Source organism: Oculina patagonica, chromosome 6 (genome assembly GCF_052425735.1).
Source record: "Oculina patagonica isolate OP01 chromosome 6, crgOcupat, whole genome shotgun sequence".
Lineage (NCBI taxonomy): Eukaryota > Metazoa > Cnidaria > Anthozoa > Scleractinia > Oculinidae > Oculina > Oculina patagonica.
This window is the reverse complement of record NC_135763.1, coordinates 24,781,269-24,803,542: the sequence shown is the minus strand read 5'-3', so window position 1 is coordinate 24,803,542 and position 22,274 is coordinate 24,781,269. Positions and strand designations below refer to the sequence as shown.

Below are 22,274 nucleotides of genomic sequence, written 5' to 3'. Positions count from 1 at the left end.
CGATCAAACATCAATCAGCCTGCGTACAGCCGCCTCTCCGACGAAGGCTAAAAAGTCAGGCGGGAAAAAGCGCCATTCATTTGATGTTCAAAGCGAGGTGCTTACAATGCTCAAATTTCGCCATTAACTTGCAATCATTATGTATGTATTTATTTGAAGAGTATGCACGAACTGCGACGACTGAAGCCGACAACAAACGAAACATTCATGAAAATTGTTTTCTTTAAGTTCTTTGTAGAAGTAATTACGAGTTATTGTTTTCAGCTTTGTGCCCCGTGCGCTGGAACAAAGCAAATTATAATAATTAGATTCACAGCTTTAAATTTAGCACACGTTGTTGTAAACATTGACTCGGAAGGTCTTCGGAAGCGCAAAAACCTGCAATTTTGTGTCCAAGTTTTCTCCGCCGATACAGAATTTCAGGAGTTGATTCGTGAGTAACATAAACTTGGTGTACTCTATTGTGTTCTGACAAGAGCGAATTTTGAAACTTGAAGACGGCACGTTTCAAAGTTAAGATTTCACATTTTTACTCCCTTAGAAGCCATTTACTTCTATCAGTTTTTGAAATCGAAAATTTTGTTCTTGTCAGAACACAAAAGAGGTTATAAATTATCACTAGGTAATAAAATCATTTAATTCGGTGCGCTGTTCTAGCTGAAAACTTGGACACAAAATCGCATTATCTGCAGTTAAACCTCAAAGAGCTTGTAACATCACAGTAAACGGTAATCTCTCAGTAAAAGGACAATCACGACGTCATTTTATCATCCCCTTATATCATTAATAATTTCTAGAGCAATCGATGCTTAAAATGTAGCGAACTAAAGCGTTACAAAATAGCACCTCGTCAAGAAATTTGGCTAATGAATTTATTAATGAGCAAGGGTCCTGCGCGACCTTAAGTGGCGATGCATTCCTTCCATTTTACACCCAGCAAATGGAATCAATGAATCACGAGGTCAAACGTCGAGCAGGTAATAAAAACAACTCAAAACAAAGACGACGAAGAGGGCTCATTCACTTGAATACTCAAACTAATCCCGCCCTCTATCTGATTGACATTTGGTTCCTTCTTGTGGTTATTTCAAAGATATCAAGAACGCGCTGCACTAATTAAATCATCGAAATCTTTGTACACTGGGCCACGTTTCAAGGTATAGTTCTGTCCTTTATAGTTTTTGCAGTGTTTCTTTTATAAGCGTGGCCGACGAGTTCAGTTTGGTACCACCAAGAACAACACTTGGTAGACAGTGGTCACTAAAGTCCCCAGTGTTCTAACCGTGTTTTCTTCTTGACGCCTTTCAGAGGTTATCATGGCCAAAGCACAGGCTGGACTCGAGGTCCTGAACAAGGCGCTAGAAGTTGGGATGAAGGGTCAGTACCTCAAACGCACTCTAGTAACAATATTTCTTTCTTAAAATGCTGGACCAATGAAACAAACATATAATCTTTATGACACCTTTCAAAAAAGTGGCATAAGTCTATCAGTCGCAGTAATGTTTTGTGTTTGTCGCCATTGTATCACAAAGTAGTTTGTTTCTTCGGCGGGCTAAAAATTCCTGTTGCAGAGCAGTTTCATGCATGTGTTGCTCGGAATGCGTAAACCACCGGCACGTAGTAGCCAGCATCTGTAGCATAGGCATTAAGCCAGCTCTGACACGGTCAGTTAAGTTTACAGCTTTACGTTGAGTGTGACTGACTCTATGCGTTCGGAAAAGCTGGCTATGTCCTCACTTCTTTAGAGACTGTCTGTGCCATATGCCCTCATATGCAGCCAGTTTACTTATTGGAAAGAGTTGTTTGATATGAGTGAAATAACGGTCAATAAGATCAATGAAACTTTAAGATCTCATACTAACTTTTATATCTCATCGTTTCAGCTTTGGACAACATTTCTGAGTACTACTTTGAAAACGAGGCCGTCCAATGATTGCTTGGTGGAATGACTGGAAAGCGAGAGATCAAAGGGCCCGAATCGAGAAAACTTTCAACCATGGGCGCTTTTCCAGGGAAAAACGCACTTTAGGTTTGTTATTGCTGATGATGCTTTCTTGTTTCATTATGTGGCAATTATCCTTGCGTACTGAGTCTTTCGCTTTCCCTTCGCTCGTTTTTTCGCTGGATCCTTGTCTTAATTTATTTCTTCTCCGCAGTCATAAAGCCCGAAAAACACTAGGAGGATCTTGGTTTAGTGTTTGTGGTGTTATTAAAAAAACAAAAACAAAACAACTAAATAAGTAATTTGAATGTTCCCAAAATCTACCAAAGATATAAATACCTCAACGACGATTTAACAGTATAATCTTTGGCATCGCACTGCTGAAAGTTTTTTCTTACATTATTTTGGTTAACACTATCTTTTTCAGGTATCGTTAATGGCAGATGGTATTGTTGCTTTACCCAAGCAGGCTTGCAGGCCAAAGGACATCCTCTTGACTAGTGAGGAGGTGTATTGTCAAAACGACTACAGCAACGAAAGTAGAGTGGCAATATTATAATTAAATATAAGAAAAGATTCCTTCTGAAGCAGAGAATTCCATTTTTTCTGTAATCTTCTGAACTTATTTTTTGATATACCTTATTACATGAAATTTTCGCGACACGTTAATTTCACGATTTTGAAGTGCGCATATTTCGCGACGCCTAAATTTCGCGATCCAGTTGCGAAATTTTGCACCACTTTAATTTCGCGTTTCTGAGAAAGACACAATTCACTTTTCGGTCCTTGGCAATATTATTTAACATGCTCTTGAAATAAATAAAACGACTTCATCAAATTAACAAAAACGCAAGCGCGGGACTAAATCTCCGCAACAGCAACAACAGAGCAGTTCTCACAATGTCTGCAAGTGGGTCATGCTTGTACGTGCATGAGTTACTGTTCTTGAGTTAATTGACGACAACATCCATTTACATTGAAAATTCCTTCCTTCAGTGGTAATAAACTTATTTTTCTTGATTATTGACATAATGTGAGTCACTTGATTTTCGCGTCGTGTTATGTTCACGACATTTATTGTTCGCGTCAATTTAATTTCGCGATATTTTTGGAATCGCGAAATTGGCGAAATTAACGTGTCGCGAAAATTTCATGTAATAAGGTAATAGTGTTTGGACGGTTTTTTGCGGTTTTAAAAGAAATTTCAAAATGTTACATGAATAAAATGTTTAACAGGAATGATGAGTCCATGACTCCAATTCTTTCCGTTTAGCGCCTGACATCCGTAAACTTCTTTTAAACTTCCCCCCATCCCCAAGCAAGTATTTAGACATTGGAATTTATATCTAGATTTTTCAACTAAAACCGATGCTACCAAGGGTATAGATAGTGTTTTTTATTTAATTTGCAATTGTGGACGGCAAAACTTATTCACTGCCCATCATTGCTACTGCTGTAATTACGCTTCTAACAAAACTGTAGACGTTATGTTCAGAGTCCTCACTTTAATTTGACTTTTACAACGTAGTATTTTTACTTGCACTTGCCATAAACCCAAAACATTTTAAGCCTAACCCTTTTTTAATTTCTTACAATAGTTAGTTCCTCTTACCCTACAAAATTAAACCCATAAAGTCCTTTGCGCAAAATAAACCCAGAGCATTTCATTTTTTTTTTTTTTTTGGTGTTTAAAAGCTATCACACAAGTCTGATAATGTTTTAATCATGTAAATATATGCCTTTTACTGCACATGCTTGTTCCAAATGTCTCCTAAAATACGTTTAAACGAATAAATACGGTACAATGGTCAAATCGTCACATAATTTCCACCAGCATACTCTCCGGTGATTTCTCTTTTCTTTCGGTTTTCCTCGGGTTCCAAGTGCTGTATTGAAGTGTAGAAAAATTCCTCATGGAGCGATCATTGCTTTTCTTGGAATGCGTGGCCGGTTGAGCCACACACAAAATGGCGTCATGTCGACGAAATCACCCTCAGTCGCGGAGGGGCATGCCAATATTGTCATCAACACCAAATTGCACTGTGGGGCCGTGTTGCATTAACATGGGCCCCACAGTGCAATTTGGTGTCGATGGTCTTGTGTGTCGTAAATACCTTTACTTCAAAATTTAATTTCAAAATTACTTGTTGAAAATGGTGGAAATTTAATAAGCGCCCAGCCTCGAATAAGCGCCCACCTCGAATAAGCGCCCACTCTCAAGGTCCAAAATTTAATAAGCGCCCAGGTGTCGATGGTCTTGTGTGTCGTAAATACCTTTACTTCAAAATCGAGCAAATTTTCATGTTTACACGAGTTAAAATGTACCAAGCGTCATTTCGACAAAATCTATTAAATCATCTATTAAATCACTTGACGTTTTTAAAAAAGAACTTAAGACATTACTCGGTAGAGAGGCATTTTTATATTAATCATATTTTATTTTTTAATCCAAAGTAAATTGTAAATTATTTAATTAATATTAAAATTGTCAAGCGCCTTTGAACTTATGGAAATGGCGCTATATATGATTATTATTTATTTATTTTCTTTAATTATGTTTTGGCGTTGTTTCGCAGCTCATCTTGGCTGTGAAAGTCGATAGAAGTGTATGACATCTTTCCTTAATGAAATCCTTTATTGTTCCAGGTTAAATTTGACGATTATGTCCGTCAATGTTCATCCTGTTTAGATCGACTTCTGACGATTTCTCAGAAACGAAGCTGCGAGTGAAGCAGACGGAAACTGGGTTGTGATTGTAGTGCAGCCGCGGTTTTTGGCGCGAAACACTGAGCGATACATTTTTTTTATTTTTACAGCTAGTGATACAATTTGGGATATTCTTTTCTGTTGTCAGCCAGTCAGCTGCGAGTATTTTTAAAAAGGCCCATGTTCACCCGTTTGGCTTCATGGCCGTTTTTTATTGTTTTCAAACAAGATCGACACTTCAAAACAATACCACACGACTTACGCTTAAAATGTCAGCTGCTTATAAAACCGTGCTTTGCTCAAACACTTCGAAGTGACAAAAGCACAAGAACTCATGTATGTCTCTAACTATATGTAGTAGTCTTCCTTGGTTAAACACATCTTTGAATGCTTTAAAAAGCAGGAATTTAGGTTTTTCCTGTTTTCTACTTGATAATTAAATTAAATGTTCAGTGAAGCGATGATGTGCAACAAATCAAACAATAAGTCTGCTCCGCGCGTGCCACTTAATTGTTCATCGTGATATTAGACCATCAGTTTAATGAACAAGGCACGCGCCACCATAATTTAAACTATCGACGCGCGGAAAATAAGATCTTTCAACCGAAACGAGAATCAAGGTTTTCACGTTGTTTGAGGCCCAAGAAGAAGCTGTGCCAAAATCCCGGCGTAATGTAAATGTGCATTTACTGACAAAAAATTCTGGTAAAAATCAAATAAAAATGGTACGCGCAAACTTGGTACGCTTGGTTAAACTTTACAAAGTAAAACAAACTTTGCAAAACAAATTTTCCAACGGCATCGTCACGTTCTTTGTGATCTTTTTGCCAATATACACCAACCGAGTGATTCAATATTTAGTCATTTATCAGGCAAGTCAACAATAAGCTTAGAGTATTTTGATTAACACGATAAAATAAATTAAAATGCCAAAAATTAAATAACTGGAGTAAAAATAATTACAGACATAAAATTTCTTGGTTGGTAAGTCGGTTAAGCAAAAAAAGTTATCAAGAATGTGGACAGTCCGCTTTTTTTTAAAAAAACATATAGCGAGGCAGATATAAATAGATTAATTAACTAAAAGTAGAAAACAAAACCTTCGAAATACTAGACGCTAACAAGTGTGTGTTCCCCTTTGCTCTTTCCATTTTTTTTTTCAACAATTTTAGATTTACATGGCTATCAGTTTTCTTTATTTGTCTTGAGGAAAAATTGTTATAACGGTTTGACGTGTTTCCCTTATATTTACCAAAATGTCTTGTTATGCTCATATAGGGCCTGCTGATAGCCAATCAGATTCTAGAACTTTGTTATAGTTTTTAGCAAACTGGTAAACCGCCTAATAAGACGTGTTTTTGTTTTGACTGTTCTATATCGTCTATAACGTGTCGTTTGCGACTATAGAATTGCTTTTCTTAGTATGCAAGCAATATATTTTGCATTATAATAGAAGGAATATTATGACTGATTTTAAAATATATGGCAGCCATAAATAATATAAAAGCTACAATAAAATATTTGTCAATCCAGCTCAGTTTGATTGGTTAGTTCTAGTTTCATACAATACGAAAGTTAAAGATAAATGCTAATTTGTACAAAGTTCCTTGAACATTACAACGTTACCCCGGAGCTAGCACCGAATGAAAGGCTCGCTAACATATTAGGTTTGTAATCACTTTATGCTTTGCAATCCTTCGTTTCGGGTATAAGCCAGATAACTTCACGCATACTCATAGCTGTCTCTAGCAATCAACAGAGTCCCCATTTACTACAAAGAATCATAAAAGGAACAGTATAGTCAGTTATCAGGGTGAGTCAAATAACAAAGTACTTATTGCCCTCGACTACTAATTGTGCGGACTAATATCGCCCGAGAACAATAATTCTATAATAAACCCGTTAAAAATTTCCCATGAAGATTATCCTTGTAATATCAAAAGGTTTTAAACAGACAGAACCAGATAACACAAGAATAAATGCAGTGCTAACCAGGGTATATGGTCTAATATTTATATTAATTCTTGATGTTTATACATATACCGAGCTAATATCAAAATATATATATGATAATCACCATGTAAAACTGTAAAATATTTTCATTTTGGTGGCGTTGGTGCTGTCGAGTGAGTTAAATACTAAGAAATTGTTTTCCCTCCGTAAAGTACGTTTTTCAGTCCGTAAACAGATTAGGAACTCAAGCGAAAAAGCTGAAATTATAACCAATACATTGAAATAAATAAGTTAAAAAATAAACGAGTGGGCCGCATGGCAAAAAAAGGTCGTTACTAAATTATACATCGAAAATTCCTTTTTAAAACCTTTGTAGGAACTTGGAATCTTAAGGAGTTTGTATCGTGGAATAATTTAGTCTGTAAGTCCATGTGCTTCTTAAAAAAATAAAACCCTCTCTTTTAAAAAAACACTAGAACAGAAATAAATCATTGATCTGCAAACAAGGATAATTGCGCTGACAATATGTCCACTTTACACTACAGGACGCAATGTATCCGCAGCGAATAACAGAGAACCACGAGCACAGCAATGAAGAGTATAACGGTAAGTGAAATGCACTTCAAATTCACAGTAAAAGTAGTAAAGTCTATACGAGCCTAAGTGGCCCATACAGGCCGGAGCTTATCCCGGTTTCCGTAGCATTAAGCGACCAGGAGTATTGCTACTCCCCCTGGATGGGATGCTAGTCCATCGCAGGGTTACCCCCCAGCAGTAAGTTCGCCGGTACCCATTTATACACCTGGGTGGAGAGAGGCACTGTGAGAGTAAAGTGTCTTGCCCAAGAACACAACGCAGCGCCCCGGCCAGGCCTCGAACCCGGGCCGTTCGACTCGGAGTCGAGCACGCTAACCATTAGACCACCATTAGAACCACGAGCACAGCAATGAAGAGTATAACGGTAAGTGAAATGCACTTCAAATTCACGGTACAGCTGCATATTGCAAAATAGGAGGCAGTTATAAAGCGTTAGTCTAGTACTCCAGGGATCAAGCCCTCTGTTGCTGCTACTACCTGGAATATAAATTGTTCGCGCGGCCCTGTAGAAGCCCGTTTCTCGAAAGCCCCGGAAACCTTTTGGGAAGCCACTTTTAGTTACCTGTATCTTAAAAACAGAGAATTATAGGCCTGAAACTTTATATGAAGGGAGTCTTTGTTCATATTAAAAATATCATGGATTAACATAAGGTTTGAGATTTTGCTGTGGCTTTCCGGGTGCGAAAATTTACTTTTCGGGCCCGGGGAGTTCACGGTCGGTTCCAGAAATTGCGATTACAGAATTAAATGCAGGACTTTAACACGAGTGGTACTATCTAAGAGAGACAAGTATTCAAAGTACCAGTTCAAAGGTGGACGGAACTTTACATTAATCAAACGTATGCAAATATGCAGAGAAATTTCATGTTAAGAAGTATAGTGTCCTCTGTCATAAGTCTTGGGACTTTTTTGGTCGACAAATGGTCTCTGTCTTTTCCACACCCTCGCTACACACGATACTTCACACTTCAAAAAAATCGGTAGAGACTCCATGATATGGGCACCTCAATGTTACGGACACCTTTATAATACCAGCACCTCCATACCCTCATAATACGGACGCATTCATAATACGAACAGCTTACCTTGACCGAGGGAAACTAAAATTCATAATGTTTGCCTCTATAATGCGGACACCTCCGTCAACAAACAGTCACCTCTGTCCCTTTAGTTTCCACATTTTAAAAAAGGTAGGCGACTGTACATGAATGTAGTGTCCTATAGACATTTAAGAGCACTGTAGCTCCCAAAACAACTGTCTCGCGATATCAGTTATCGCCTGTTGACAGAAGAGACACCTCGCGTTTTATTTTCAGGGATGAGTGGCGACTGTATGCTCTTTGTGAGATCTAAAACATAACCAGGACAAGGCACTTATTTGAATGTTTGTTGTTTTTTTCATTCAGATCCAAACTGCCCGACTTGGTTGAAGAAAATAACTCGAACCAAGCCTTACCTCACACTACTATCAGAGAGTACCCTAAGAAGGACTTTATCCACTATGGATCTGACACTCTTGGGGGTGGGCACAGCAATTGGCATTGGTATATACGTCATGACTGCTAAGCTGTCACATTACACTGCGGGACCAGCTGTCATTCTTTCCATAGTGTTGGCTTCAGTGTCTGTTTTACTGTCCGGTATTTGTTACGCAGAGTTCAGTTCACGAGTTCCAAAGTGTGGTTCAGCGTACGTCTACTGTTATACAGCTGTTGGTGAGATATGGGCCTTCATCGTGGGCTGGACAATGATTGCCGAATACCTTATCGCCGTGGCCCTCTTGGCACGAACTTGCAGCGAGTACATTGATTTTATATCTGGAGGAGAGATTTACAACTTGTTCAAAGAGAAATTAATAACTTGGAACAATCCTTTCCTAGCACCATTTCCAGATTTCCTAGCCTTGCTTTTAGCAATAACAGTGGTTGTTGTTGTTGCTGTGGGGATGAGGTGGGCCATGATCTTTAACCGAGCTATGTTTGTGTTCAGTATCATCGCTCTTATCCTGCTTTTCGTGATAGGCTTGTTTCTCGTCAGACCAGAAAACTGGGCGCGTAATTTTGCGCCGTACGGCGTCCAAGGCGTTTTAAGAGCAGCTGCTGGCGGTTACTACGCTTTCATTGGCCTAGACGCCATCACTGCTGTAAGCGGAGAGGCTATACGCCCGCAGTCCTCTGTTCCATTGTCAATCATCATGACTGTTACTATGGTAACAGTAACATATTGTGGACTTGCAACTGTCTTCACCCTTATAGCAGCATATGATCAACTGAGTGACCTGGCACCTCTGGCCAAGATGTTCCAAGCCATTCCTGGAGCCCAGTACGTAGCTGCCATTGGAGCTATCTCGGCCACTCTAAGTGCCTTGCTTTCTTGTTCGCTTGCTGGACCCCGAGTTTTGTTTAACATGGCTAATGATGGCCTTCTGTTCACGTGTTTTGGCTGTGTCAGTGAATCTTCCCGTGCTATCGAAATCATGACTGTAGTCGGTGGTTTCCTAAGTGGATGCTTGGCGGCTTTATTTGCCACAGAACATTTGGTTTGTAGTTGTTATTACTGCAGTTTTAAATTTGCCATTCTTTGCGTTTTAAATGAAAATTTTTTACTACTTAAATTTAAAATTCATGATGACATAAGTTTTCAAAAACTGCTGTTACACCTGTAGTTCGTTTTTTCACTGGGTATTAAGTACTTTTCCTCTTTTTTATTGTTTCGTTGATTGACTAACGGACTGACTGACTAACTGCTTGCTCGCTTGTTTAGTTGGTTGGTTGGTTGGTTGAAATAAAGTGAACGCTGAAGAAGGGCTAAGCCTCGAAACCTTTGTACATTTTAAAAAAATTTTAAGACACAAAAAGGAGTTTTATTAACCTTTTCGCTGGTTGGATTGGTTGGTTGGATGGTTGGTTGGTAGGCTGGTTTGTTGGTTGGTTGGCTGGTTGATTGATTGATTGATTGATTGATTGATTGATTGATTGATTGATTGATTGATTGATTGATTGATTGATTGATTGATTGATTGATTGATTGATTGATTGATTTTATTTTGTACTAATTCTCTTCAGATTGAGCTCCTCTCTATTGGCCCACTCTTCGCCTACACCATGGTCGCCGTCTCGGTCCTGTTAACACGCTATCAGCCAGGCGTAGAAGGTGTGGTGTACGGAAAAGCAGCTAAACTTGAACGAACAAATCAATGGCTACAGTCCATCACCACACAACCAGAAATGTACCCATATACCTTCGGAGATATTCCATACCTACAGAAACGTAAACTTAACGGAAAGAAAACAAGCATACAGAAAGAACCCAGTAAAATAACTGGCTATAACGCCAGCTTTGCTGTGTTTTTATTGATTATTAGCCTTTCATGCCTCGCCGTTATTCTCACCACCGTACTAAATGATATCCTGAAGGATGACGGGTGGGCATTCCTGTCCTGTGGTGTAAGTTGCCTTTTTGCATTGGCTGCTGTCGTGTTTCTAACAAGACAACCTAGAAACTACCCTAAGTTTTCAATCACGGTTCCATGTTTTCCCTGGCTTCCAATTGTGACCATTTTTGTTAATATTTTGTTGATTACCGAGTTGAATTACTGGACATTTGTACGATTTGGTGTGTGGCTTGTTCCAGGTAAGGAACTGTAGAAAAAATTTCTGTATTCATAATTTGTTTAGAACTATCCATCTTTTTTGCACTCCTTTCAGTATATATAACATTGGCCAAAGTCTCAGGGGAGAGTAGTACTCTACAGATTCTTGGGTGGGGAGGGTGCCGCTTGGTCGCTGGTCCCGCTGGTCCCTATTTAAGACGCAAATCTGGCATTTTTCTACATTATTTAGAAGAGTCTCTCGCAGTGTTTCTTGGTTTTTTTGGCCCTGTTTAAGAAAGTTGCACTTTATCCCACTGGCATTGGTGCAGCATATTTTTGCTCCGCACCAATGCCTTAGTTTTAATTGTGTCCCCAATTAGTCCATAAGGGCTAAACACACAGACACGGTAATAAAGTTTTTATCTTATCTTAACTTAGAATGTTGCCTTCAATATGCCCTAACTAGCGGCGCATCCTCGTTAAGGCCAAATGAGGAAGTGCCTCCTTTTGGGACCAAAGTGCTCTGGGTTTCGTTTACACGACAGCAAAATAGATTCTTTTTTGTGTTGCAGGATTGTTGATCTACGGATTCTATGGATACAGGCGAAGCAACGAAGCACTTAAACCAAAACAGTCATCAGAAGATGATTTCATAATGTGCGAGAATCTTGACGTGGATGGGCACATTCAACACATACAACCCAAACCAAAGCATTACCAGGATATTCTTGACGAAAAATGAACTCTGAATTCCTTTATCACGGTGTTTGTAACCATTATCCCAGTGTTTTAAGTGACTGATGCTCATCTAGGGAACAACTCATTGCAGAAAGTCGGGCTTTGTAATAGACAAAGGAAACAATTTACTAGGAAATTTAGCGCCGGGGCGGTTTACTGCTCAAAAATAAAAGACCTTTTAACTCAGCGAGGATACAACAGACCCAATGGAATGCTACTACTCAAAAAAAAAATAATTACTAATATTGAGCGGAAAAGAATACTATAAGTAATAAGACGATGCAACGAGGCCGAGTTGGTTGGGCACTGGTTTTGTGATCCGGTGATCCGGCGTTCAAGTCCTTGTTCCTATCACCAGCTTTGTTCTCGGTCGACACGAGTTCAACTCGGCACGCCAAGTAAACAGCCAACTGGTCTGTAAGTTCCTGCCAATTGGTACTTTTAAAAATGTTTCATTTATGTTAAGCACTTAACAAACTAACTAACTACAACGATAAAAGAATAAAATTAATTACAATGATTTATTAAAAGCTGCTTTCCAAGATGCCGTGTATAAATTCTATCAAGAACAGTGGCGACTTAAGTTTAATTTTATGATCTCTAACGAATATTGCTTGCAGCAAGTTCGATGGTAAGCTGTCAAACAACAAGTGTTTGTACGTCACTGTAGTTTCTTTTCCTTGACTGACGTTTCGCCATCCTTATGCCCTCATATCAAGCGGGCATTATTCATCAATTATAATTCATCAACTTTATTCGCCCATAATAAAAGTACAATCATTTCATTCAGTAGTTTACAGTGGCAGGAGATCCTAGCAAGCTCTACCGAGCTTTTTAAAGAGGATCCCCAATTACTATTATTATTGTCATTATCATTTCATTTAAAGTTTCAATTGCGTGATTTATTTATTAACTAATTAAAGAATAATTGTAGCGAATCATACTCACAGTTAAATTTATACCTGATCAGGATGGTCTCTTGACTGTATATATATCTTAATAGATTAAAATTAGGGCTGCACGATTCTGAAGTTTCAGAAGCGTTTCAGCGAGACTTTTAAAATCGTACAATTCAAGTTTGAAAAAGGTTTCTTCTAAACCTAAATTACTTGAAGCTCCCCGTTACTTCGTTTTATAGACTCCGTCAGCGAGTACCAAGTAGTCAGACAGTCAGTTGACCAGTCTGTAAGTCAGTCAGTTATGCAGCCGATCAAACAGTAATTCAGTCAGTCAGTCTGTCTGTCTTCCATTCAGTCAGCCAGTTACTCCGTAGCACGTCTTTCTGTCTGTCAGTCAGTCCGTCTGTCAGTTAACAACGAATGGGTCAAACGTTACAATAAGAATGAGTCACTTATGACAATAAAGGTCTTACGTTTTCAGAGAGATGTAACACAGCAGTAATTAAAGCCATGGTCATGTAAAAAGAAACATTACGTGCAAATCAATAAAGATGTTATGTAATCCAATAAAGATGTTTGCCGGGTAAAATGTTTTCCGTCCACATTAATCCGGGTAAGTTTGAAAACGATACCCACTTTGGAGAGCGTTTTTTTAACCTGTGGACGGTTGGCCTATCCGGGTAGAAAGAGATGCGTTTTCAAAATTACCCGGGTCAGTGTGGACGGGGCCTGAGTAGACTAGACCCGAAGGTAGGGTTACTGAAACGATATTTATAAAATCTATCAAATCGATATGGCTTTTACTTGTGGTTTTTACCATAGTTTACCCTGTTTTATCACCTACTGTGGTCTGGTGTCTGCCACCATAACATTATAGCTACCATAATATTATACCTCACAACTGTAAAAAAAATTATATTTTAAAATTGAAGGTCTGACAATTTCGAGGATAGTTACGTACACAGAGCATCGAACATTGTCGAAGTCAAAATCGTTCAAGCTGTCACAAATATAAATACGAAATATTTCACCACGTTTTTCTTTTATTATTATCCTTAATGGTGCATGGCTATAACACACTTAAAAGTAATTTTGCTTCAACTTTCAACTGAAAAAAAAGAACAAGCGAATGCATATTTGTTTGGCCGTTATGACCCAAACAATTATTATAGGGGTTGAGCACCCTATTGCTAGCTTTCTACAGAGTCCATAGGCCAAATTCGATATATCAAAATTCTAAATTGGCCTCGAAGCTTAGGAGAACAATTTAACAAAAGAAACACATCAAGGTCGACAGACGATAAAATAATTCCTTTTGAGTTGTTTTGTTCCCCCTAAAAAGCCTTGGAGCCAAGGTGGAATTTTTAATTCATCAAAATTGGTCTATGCGGGAGGCATTAACGCAACCGTTATCTGAAATAAGAGTTGACGAGACGGTTCAAACTCTTCGCTCTTGTTTGATCTTTAAATCTCATGCGTTCTCCTCCACTCTGATGCTCTATCGCTGAATTTAAACCCGCTCAAATTTTCACGAGCTCAATGAGAGAGCCGAGGATGTTCAACCTCGTGAATAGCATCACTCGATTGCCGACGAGTTGTTGATACATGTTGCGTTACCCCCGGTTACTATAGTTTGCCTGAGCCATTTACAGTTTAGTTTTCAACACTTGATGATATCGGTAACTCAGTAAAAATTGTGAATTTCTCAGAATTATTTTATTTTAAATTATCTGGCATCGTTAGTACAAACATTAAACTGCGCATGCATTTCGCGCCCAACGCCACAACGCCCGCATGTTTGCTCGGCCTCCATCTACGACATCATGCGAAATGAATGAATTAGACACATCTTCGTTCCAAGCTCGACATAAATTGCTTCTTACTTCCCTGTGATACTACTTTCAGTAAAATTCGTTTAAAGAGCCAAAAACTGTACTTTAGGTTAGAACGAGTTTTTAATTCTCTTAGCTGGAAATGACACGCGTCGATCAGTCTTAAATGTCAAATGAAAGTGTTTGTCTCAACACAGTCAACTCCCTCTATAACGGACACCTTCAGGAACATAATTTGGTGTCTGTAATAAAGGATGTCCGTAGTAGCGAGAGTTATTTTCAGTAATTCTTATTCGCCAGGACTGCAACTCCTGCCCGTAGTAACGGGGTGTTCGATTAATATAACAAGGTGTCCGCAAGGCGAGAGTTAACTGTACTTCAAGAACACTTGGCAACGGGACATGTCCGAGAAAATTCTGGTTGACAGCTCATAATATATTAGCATAATTATATCGTTTGCGCCAAAATAATTTCCAACGCGTTTGTCAGTAGAAACAAGCTTTTGTTATTGCGCTTGTTTATTTTAATATGAAAGGCTCTTAGCCATATGTTTAGCTACGGTAGCTTGAAAAAGGTTTAATTTCTTTTTGAAGAATGGAACTGGACATTTGAATGGGTTTTACAGCGCCGAAGCTAGGTCTGTTGACGCGGTAAGCACATTGATTTTAACTGTATGTTAAGGTTCACTTAGCAGAATTTTAGTTATATAAATATTACAGTTCTTAGTCGAACTATGGTTGATCTCTGGGGAGGACCACACTTCTTTTATCTCACAACAAACCACTGCTATCAGAGAAATAAATTGTCGGGTTAAGTTGTTCGTTTATAAAAAAAAATATGAACTAGAAATATATAAAATCATCCTGAAAAAGTCAAATGAATTTTGAATTTTCCTCGTGATTAATATATACGTACGAATTCGTAAATTGTTCTAAATTGGAGTTAAACAGCGGCTACAGGTGATCAAACTTATCATCAAGCACAGGTCTCTGTTGTCTCTTGGAAAGAATATTCGTTGTTCTGATGCACCTTTTTATGCGCCTTTAAGTGCGCCTTTAAGATATATTTGAATGTTATTACTGATTTTAAAAAAATGATTTTATCGTACGACTTTTAACAACCCTGTCTCAAAAATATAAATATTTTGCTTTATAGAATTTCACCAGCGCATTTTGATAGGTACTGGTAGCTTTCAGCGATTTAATGCCGTTGATTAATTTTAAAATTATTTTTAAATTATGCAACGCCATGATTATTTCTGAATTGTGTTCCAACGTAGCGTGAAATCAAAAAGCAAACTAAACAAAATAAAAATTCAATATGATAATTTCATCTGGTTGAAATATTGCAGTGTTTTGAAGAAAGCAAAAAAAATAAGGCAGCTCAACTCAGTTAAAACAATTTAATGTTTATAAATGATTTATATATAGAATCGAATAGAAAATTGTCTTCATTAGTTATTTACATTTGGAACGTTGACTAGGACCTGATAGAGCGTTCTTCCTTCCTGCCTCACCAGAAGGAAATTAATACTTCTGCTGTCGTTTTTGCCCCCCTCCCCCCCCCCCACCCCCCCTCGCTTATAACGATACCTTTTATTTGACTTTTTAAGAAAACTAAGTGGCAAGTACATCAAGCCAGCAATTTTTATCGCATAATTCGTAGCTGCTCGACTTCTTTACAATGTCAGCGGTTTTAATCAATACGATAAAGAGGGAGAAACTATAAAGCAGGTAGTTGGAAACAGTTTGACAATATCTAACCAAATAAATATGTTTTATTGTTAACTTAAGTTCGCTTCTGAACAATCTTGAAAGCACAGCAAAACCCCGGCCTGTTAGTCGACATTAATTTTGTAACTATTTTAGACGAAAGCGTTTCCTATGGTTTAGACCGGTTTACCGGTTTATATCAATTCAAGTTGAACTACCCTTGGACCTCCATTTCCGTTCCATGTTTTTCGAAAACCTGTCTACTAGGTTTGGATGAACTCTGCCAGCAGAATTTCAGGCAAATTCGGGCATTTTGCCTATTTTGTTAAAAAAATAAAAGACTAGCATAATAATGTATGGCACAATGTTAGAGAACATGAGCACTACCATTTGCATAAAATGCTACTTTTTACGAGCACAGTATGTCAAAGCCAAGCCTCGCCTTAATTCTACGTTCAAAGAAGCTTTCATTCCGCCTTTGGCCACACAAAATCCTGAAACTTGTAGTAATATTACTGACTTGCAATCTAATTTTTTTCCAGAGATGATCTGTAAGAGATTGCTTGACAACTTGATTCGCAAGAAACCGCAAGAAGCGTGCTTACCAGATGTTCCACTCAGAAGATGTCTGACAGCCGTGGACCTTATCTCTCTCGGGGTGGGGACGACTGTTGGTGCCGGTTTGTACGTAGCAATTGGTCAGCTAGTGCGTGATACTACGGGTCCATCGGTCGTTCTTTCTATCCTTCTAGCGTCCAGCGCTGCGTTCTTATGCGGGCTTTCATTCGCCGAGTATGGTAGCCGTTTTCCCGATGGTGGATCTTCTTACATGTACACTTATGCGACACTGGGTGAAATATCGGCTTTTATTGTTGGCTGGAATATTGTTTTAGAGTTTTTGCTTTCTGGGGCAAGCCTTGCCCGAACATGCAGTGAGTTTATAAATTACGCCACTAATGGCAAATTGTTCGCTTTCTTTACAAAATACTTGTCAAAATACTGGAGCATCCCAGGTGAGCAACCTTTCCCTGATCTCCTCGCGGCTGCGTTAGTGCTTGCAGTAATGACAATTTTGTGTTTAGGAGCTCGCAGCTCCACAAATTTCCACAATGTAGTTACAGTAGTAAACTTGGCAATCATTCTCTTTATGATCGTTTTCGGATTCTTCTTCGCAAACGTTAAACACTGGAAAAATAATTTTACGCCTCATGGGTTCTTAGGTGTACTAAGAGGAGCAGCGATAGCATTTTTTGCTTTCACTGGATTCGACGTCGTCGCAGAAGCCGCTGAGGAGGCAATAAACCCCGAAAAACATATCCCTAAGTCATTTTTAGTCACCATTACCGTCAGCACACTGGCCTATGTAGGCGTGGCTGCAGTTTTGTCTCTCATGGTACCTTATAATAGGCTGGATCAGTACGCACCGTTAGCAGAAGCCTTTGGACGAACAACATTTCCTGGCGCTGAATATATCATTGTATGTGGTGGTCTATGTGCCACTGTCAGTGCGCTATTCTGTTCCGTTTATTCCACTTCAAGAATTGTTTACGCCATGTCTCTTGACGGGCTACTGTTTAGATGGTTTTCCAAAGTGCACAACAAAACGCAAGTACCGCACAGGGCAACTGTGTTGTCCGGGATTTTCACAGCATTGCTAGCACTTGTTTTTGACGTTCATCAGTTGGTAAGATAAGAGTGTTATAATATTTCGAAATATTTCGTAATGTTTTTATGCTATATTTAGGATCATAGATTTAACAACCGGTCTGCGGTGCCATTTGTCAAAATTGGTCAGCATTAAAGCCGGGTATACACGGGCAATTTTTATGTGACAAATTTATTTGATCGAATAATTATTTGTCAACAGTTCAAAGTTTAGTGTGCCAGTAATGACTTTGGGCAGCAGAGTTATGCAGAGACGCATACGCAATACGCAATGCTGTCGCAACATTTGCCACAATTTATGTGACGAGTAGTCTACACGAGCAATTTTTCGTATGGGACAACTTTTATTTGTCACATAAAAGCTAACACGCCAGCTTCTCAGCAAATATATTTGTCATATGAAAATTAGCCAATTTTCCTCGTCACAAGCAAATAAAAGTTTTTAAATAAAAATTGCTCGCGTAAACCTCCTGGCCTTAACACCCACACAAACGAGTCGTGTCAACCAGCTGATAAAATAAGAATGTTCAGCATTTATCCATTTCATATACAGTATTTCGTTACTCCAAATTAAAATTTAGGATCATGCATAAATTAGACTCGATCAAACATTGTCTGGAAGTGTTCTTTACTGATTAAATTAGTCAATTGATAGTCAACGTTATTTCTGCGTGGCCGACCTTTGAACAGACACAAAACAAATAGTTTTTTTTCAGAACTCCGTCCAACATCACTACTTGAGTTATAACTCCCAACAAAGTGCGTCGAGAACTCGCGACGTTTTTACAGAAAATAAACCTACAATACCAACAGTTTGAAATGATATATTATCTTTTATTTTTACGAAACGATTGCTTTTAAATTTTGGTTTGTTTATATACAGCTGATTGAAGAATCGTTGGCCCATGAAAAGCATAAACCATGAACGATGCGACCCAAATGTTAACCGGGAAATTGGAAAAAAAATAATCGTCGTCTGTGACAGAATAAACATGATGACAAGACAGTTTGCATGAATCACGCTTTTAAGGCTCTCAAAGAAAGAAAATATCTCGATTATCAATAGAAGAAATATGACTAAGCTTACCAAGGCTGTCTACCCAGAGTCATATCGTTTATGGTTTATGCATTTCACAGGGTCGACTTTTCTTCAATCAGGTGTATATAATGAAGATGAATTTTTCAACAATGACACGAGCATGGGACAAAGAAAAATTCTGAGTCCCCGACGGGAATCGAACCCATGGCCTCCCAGATACCGGTTGAGCGCTCTAACCAACTGAGCTACGAGAGACTCGTGGTGAGCTGGGCCATTTACTAGGTTGATATGTGATATGTGATATGTGTGGTATATATATTTATCATAATCTATTGTTTTGAGGTTTTTATGGTAAATTTTTGGGTTTCTGTCAACAGGTGGAACTTCTTGCCATTGGAACTCTGGTGGCGTACACAAAGGTTACCATTTCTGTTCTTGTGAGTCGCTTTCAACACGGAATTCAAAGCGTGCCTGAATGTGAAGAAAGGGAAGCAAACAAGACTCAAAGTTACCTTCAGAAGCTTCTTTCCCACTTAAACGGAAAACCAAGAAATCAGTCACGCATAAAATATCGACCAATCACAGATGAGGAAGACTCGTCCAATCATTCTTCACCGGAAGTCACTGAAAGAACAGCCAGTCGAGCAGAACTAGCTGTGTTCTTCCTGGTAGTTTGTCTTGTTGCTCTGGCAGTAATCTTAACATATTTGTTTGAAGAGATCTACAAAGCGAAGTGGTGGGCGATTTTCCTGATGACTTTATTCTCGGGAACAGTTATTTTATCACTTTTTGTCATTCAGCTTCAGCCCAGGAATTCTGCCACATTTCCATTCATGGTCCCTTGCGTCCCTTACATTCCGGCTTTAACCATCTTTATTAATGCTGTGTTGATGGCAAATCTGCATTGGAAGACTTATATGCGCCTGGCCGTGTGGATGATGTTAGGTGAGAGTTCGCATTTTTTCAGATTTGTTCTTTTGTTGTGTGTGGGGTGGAGAAAGAAGAAGCTAAAGGAAGCAGGGAAAGAAACTGCGTGAAGTATGATTTTTAACGTTTCGGGAACCGGGAGATATGAGGAAAAAATTTTGCAACATTGCATAACATTAATTTGCAATAGGAAAAGTGTCAGGAGTTGGAAGGTTCTAAAGAAGGGCCGGGAACAGGAAGTAAAAGAGACGGGGAGTGGGAAGTTTAGGCCCCCTGACTCCCCCCCCCCCCCACCCCCAGTGAAACACCTGTAAAAACTCTAGCTTACAACTCGTTTTCCATAGTATTTCTCATTTTCTTAAACATTCAGTCATAGTTACATCATGTTTGGCTGACTATTTGTAAAGTCGCCATCTGATTGACTACGCCATCTCTATCGTGTATCGATAGATCAGCCACTGGTTTATGCTATAAAAACAGACTGCTCGCTCTCGCTTACTGTCGAGTTGTATTCAATTAAATTTAATAGTGTTTCTTTCTTTTTTGTTTTCTACTCAGGCATCGTTATCTACTTGTTTTATGGATACAAACACAGCACAGAAGCAATTAAACCAACCAATCAGCAAGAAGGAGATACAACCGTGTTACAAGAGACTCCAGAGATCCAACACAGTATTACTCAACCTCAACTACAGTGACTTCAGTGGGGTACCACAGGTAGACCACCCTATGTGTTCGCAGTTGCAGTTCGCAATTCATTGAAATAACGCTTTTAAAAGGCGCAGAAGGCAGAAAAAATGCCACACACGTGTCGACTAACAGTTCCTTTAACTGAACTGAAGCATTCGGATCACGATGAGCCTAGATATGTATAATGTTTAATGCTCTATTCATAGCCGCCATAGGTGTCTTTTAATTTCTATAGTTCGGCGACCTTGTATGTCAACAGAGATTCAACTGCATAGGGTGGTCTGCCTGTGGGGGTACGAGGAATCATCTCCCACTACCTATTGTCCATTTTTCTTCGTTTTACATGAGTCTTCCTTCTTTCATCTTTTATCGTAGATACTTCTTTTCTGAAGGAGAGAAATTTCCGATGCCTCGTCGGCCTCTGTTCGTCTTGTAAACCAGACTATTCGGCAGACAACTAAAATAATTGTTCGGACATTATGAACTATGATTCATGAGGTCAAAATCTGTGAATTGAGATAGTTTTGTAGCCTGCGAATACAGCCACCTCTCTTCACTCCCGGCTGGTTTGGCGTTTCGAGAGAGAAAACGAAACGCCAAACCAGTCGGGAGCGAAGAAATGCGGCTGTATTCGCAGGCTAATGGTTTTAAAGTGGGCAAAAATTAAGAAAACAACAACAACAACAAGCTTTATTTGACTTATTTGCATGCCTATTTGTTACAATATTGCAAAAGCGTACAACTTATAGAGTAATGAAAAGGACATACCGTAAAATTCCGGTTATAAGCCCCCCCCCCCCCACCGCTTATAAGCCCCCCCGGTTATAGGTCCATCAACTTGGAAACAAAACAATACATCCGGTTATAAGCCCCCCCCCCCCGGATATAAGCCCCCCTCTACCGGATGACAGTACTGAACAGGGCTAAATGTTGCTTTTTGTGCGTTTTAACTTAAAAGCGTATTTCGATCAACACTCCTGAGGCTCTTTTCGAAACGTTTTTCTCCTTCCGCTTATAAGCCCTCCCGAATATAAGCCCCTCCGCTTATAAACCCACCCAAAAACCCTTACGAAGTTGTATAAGCCCAGGGCTTATAACCGGAATTCTACGGTATATTAAATTAATTACATTGATAGCTTTTTGTTACGAGAATCAAAACAAGATGATATAAATTTAATAAATTGCATGTACACAAAATAATCGGAAGAGTTCATTAATTCTAGTCAATTCAGACACTGGTAGCCGGCTAACATTTTGGATGAAAGGTTGTATTTTCTTGTAAAAGTTATCTCTCACTGTTGCGTATTTGGGACAATAAAAGTGAAAATGAATTTCATCTTCGGTTTGATAACAATCACAGACTGGGCAAAGCCTATTATCTCTGGGCGTATTGTTATATCTGCCCAGTTCGATCATTAGTTTATGATTACTAATACGTAATTTAGTTAATGTTCTTCTATCAGAAACTCAACAAGATACAACATGCCCTCCCCTGCCTTCAAAAAAATAGAATTATAATAAGAAAAGCTTAAGAAGGACTTTAAATAAAAACCGCGCTTGCACTGGCAGAAAATTGAAAAATCAAATTCCTTCATTATTTTGCTCATTAATAGCTTTTAGGTAGATAAGAAACCTGATGTATTTTGTTCCCCCCAGAAGTCTTCTAATTTCGAGAAAAAAACCAAAGTCAGTTTTCGTGATCGGAGCCTCAAAGTGACACAATTTTCAACCCGAAATTCGCTATCGTTAACTCTCGTCGCGTTCACAAACAAAGCCACATTGAAAACTTTGGATGCTTTCTATCAACAGAGAAACTCTTTTCCATTCGCTAAAATATAATTTCAGGGCTTAAGCAAAACTCTTCGAACTGAAATAATTAAAAAGGTGGGGAATACTTTTCACGATACTAGAAAGTCGAATTAAACGGCAGTTTTCAACGGAATTATTTATTATGTGGTATAACTCCAAATTTCCTCAATTGT

General features: G+C 38.8%; 2 protein-coding genes and 1 long non-coding RNA gene across 4 annotated transcripts; all 3 read left to right on the top strand.

The window, feature by feature from the left end:
- The first annotated feature begins 921 nt into the window (after window positions 1-921).
- LOC144656712 (uncharacterized) lies at window positions 922-3,149 on the top strand. 2 transcript variants are annotated; one of them, XR_013571367.1, is made up of 4 exons: window positions 1,142-1,157; window positions 1,309-1,377; window positions 1,884-2,029; window positions 2,370-3,149. It is a non-coding gene; the product is annotated as an uncharacterized LOC144656712 (long non-coding RNA). The 2 variants fall into 2 exon arrangements; XR_013571366.1 differs by having other exon boundaries at window positions 922-1,377; window positions 2,370-2,658.
- Window positions 3,150-6,344: 3,195 nt separating this feature from the next.
- LOC144656676 (cationic amino acid transporter 3-like) lies at window positions 6,345-12,980 on the top strand. Its single transcript, XM_078516918.1, has 5 exons — window positions 6,345-6,461; window positions 7,147-7,207; window positions 8,605-9,737; window positions 10,264-10,831; window positions 11,363-12,980. Exons 2-5 carry the CDS (start codon window positions 7,153-7,155, stop codon window positions 11,530-11,532), a joined length of 1,926 nt encoding a protein of 641 aa, XP_078373044.1. The 5' UTR covers window positions 6,345-6,461; window positions 7,147-7,152; the 3' UTR covers window positions 11,533-12,980.
- Window positions 12,981-14,754: 1,774 nt separating this feature from the next.
- On the top strand, window positions 14,755-21,087 carry LOC144656683 (cationic amino acid transporter 2-like). The gene is made up of 4 exons (XM_078516926.1): window positions 14,755-14,909; window positions 16,514-17,655; window positions 19,053-19,620; window positions 20,161-21,087. Exons 2-4 carry the CDS (start codon window positions 16,516-16,518, stop codon window positions 20,298-20,300), a joined length of 1,848 nt encoding a protein of 615 aa, XP_078373052.1. The 5' UTR covers window positions 14,755-14,909; window positions 16,514-16,515; the 3' UTR covers window positions 20,301-21,087.
- The last annotated feature ends 1,187 nt before the right edge of the window (window positions 21,088-22,274 follow it).

Coding starts and splice junctions, on each gene's coding strand:
- LOC144656676 (XM_078516918.1), top strand. CDS start 7,153: ATGTATCCGCAGCGAATAACAGAGAACCACGAGCACAGCAATGAAGAG. Junction 7,208..8,604: donor CAGCAATGAAGAGTATAACG/GTAAGTGAAATG, acceptor TTTTTCATTCAG/ATCCAAACTGCCCGACTTGG. Junction 9,738..10,263: donor TATTTGCCACAGAACATTTG/GTTTGTAGTTGT, acceptor AATTCTCTTCAG/ATTGAGCTCCTCTCTATTGG.
- LOC144656683 (XM_078516926.1), top strand. CDS start 16,516: ATGATCTGTAAGAGATTGCTTGACAACTTGATTCGCAAGAAACCGCAA. Junction 17,656..19,052: donor TTTTTGACGTTCATCAGTTG/GTAAGATAAGAG, acceptor TTCTGTCAACAG/GTGGAACTTCTTGCCATTGG. Junction 19,621..20,160: donor GGCCGTGTGGATGATGTTAG/GTGAGAGTTCGC, acceptor TTTTCTACTCAG/GCATCGTTATCTACTTGTTT.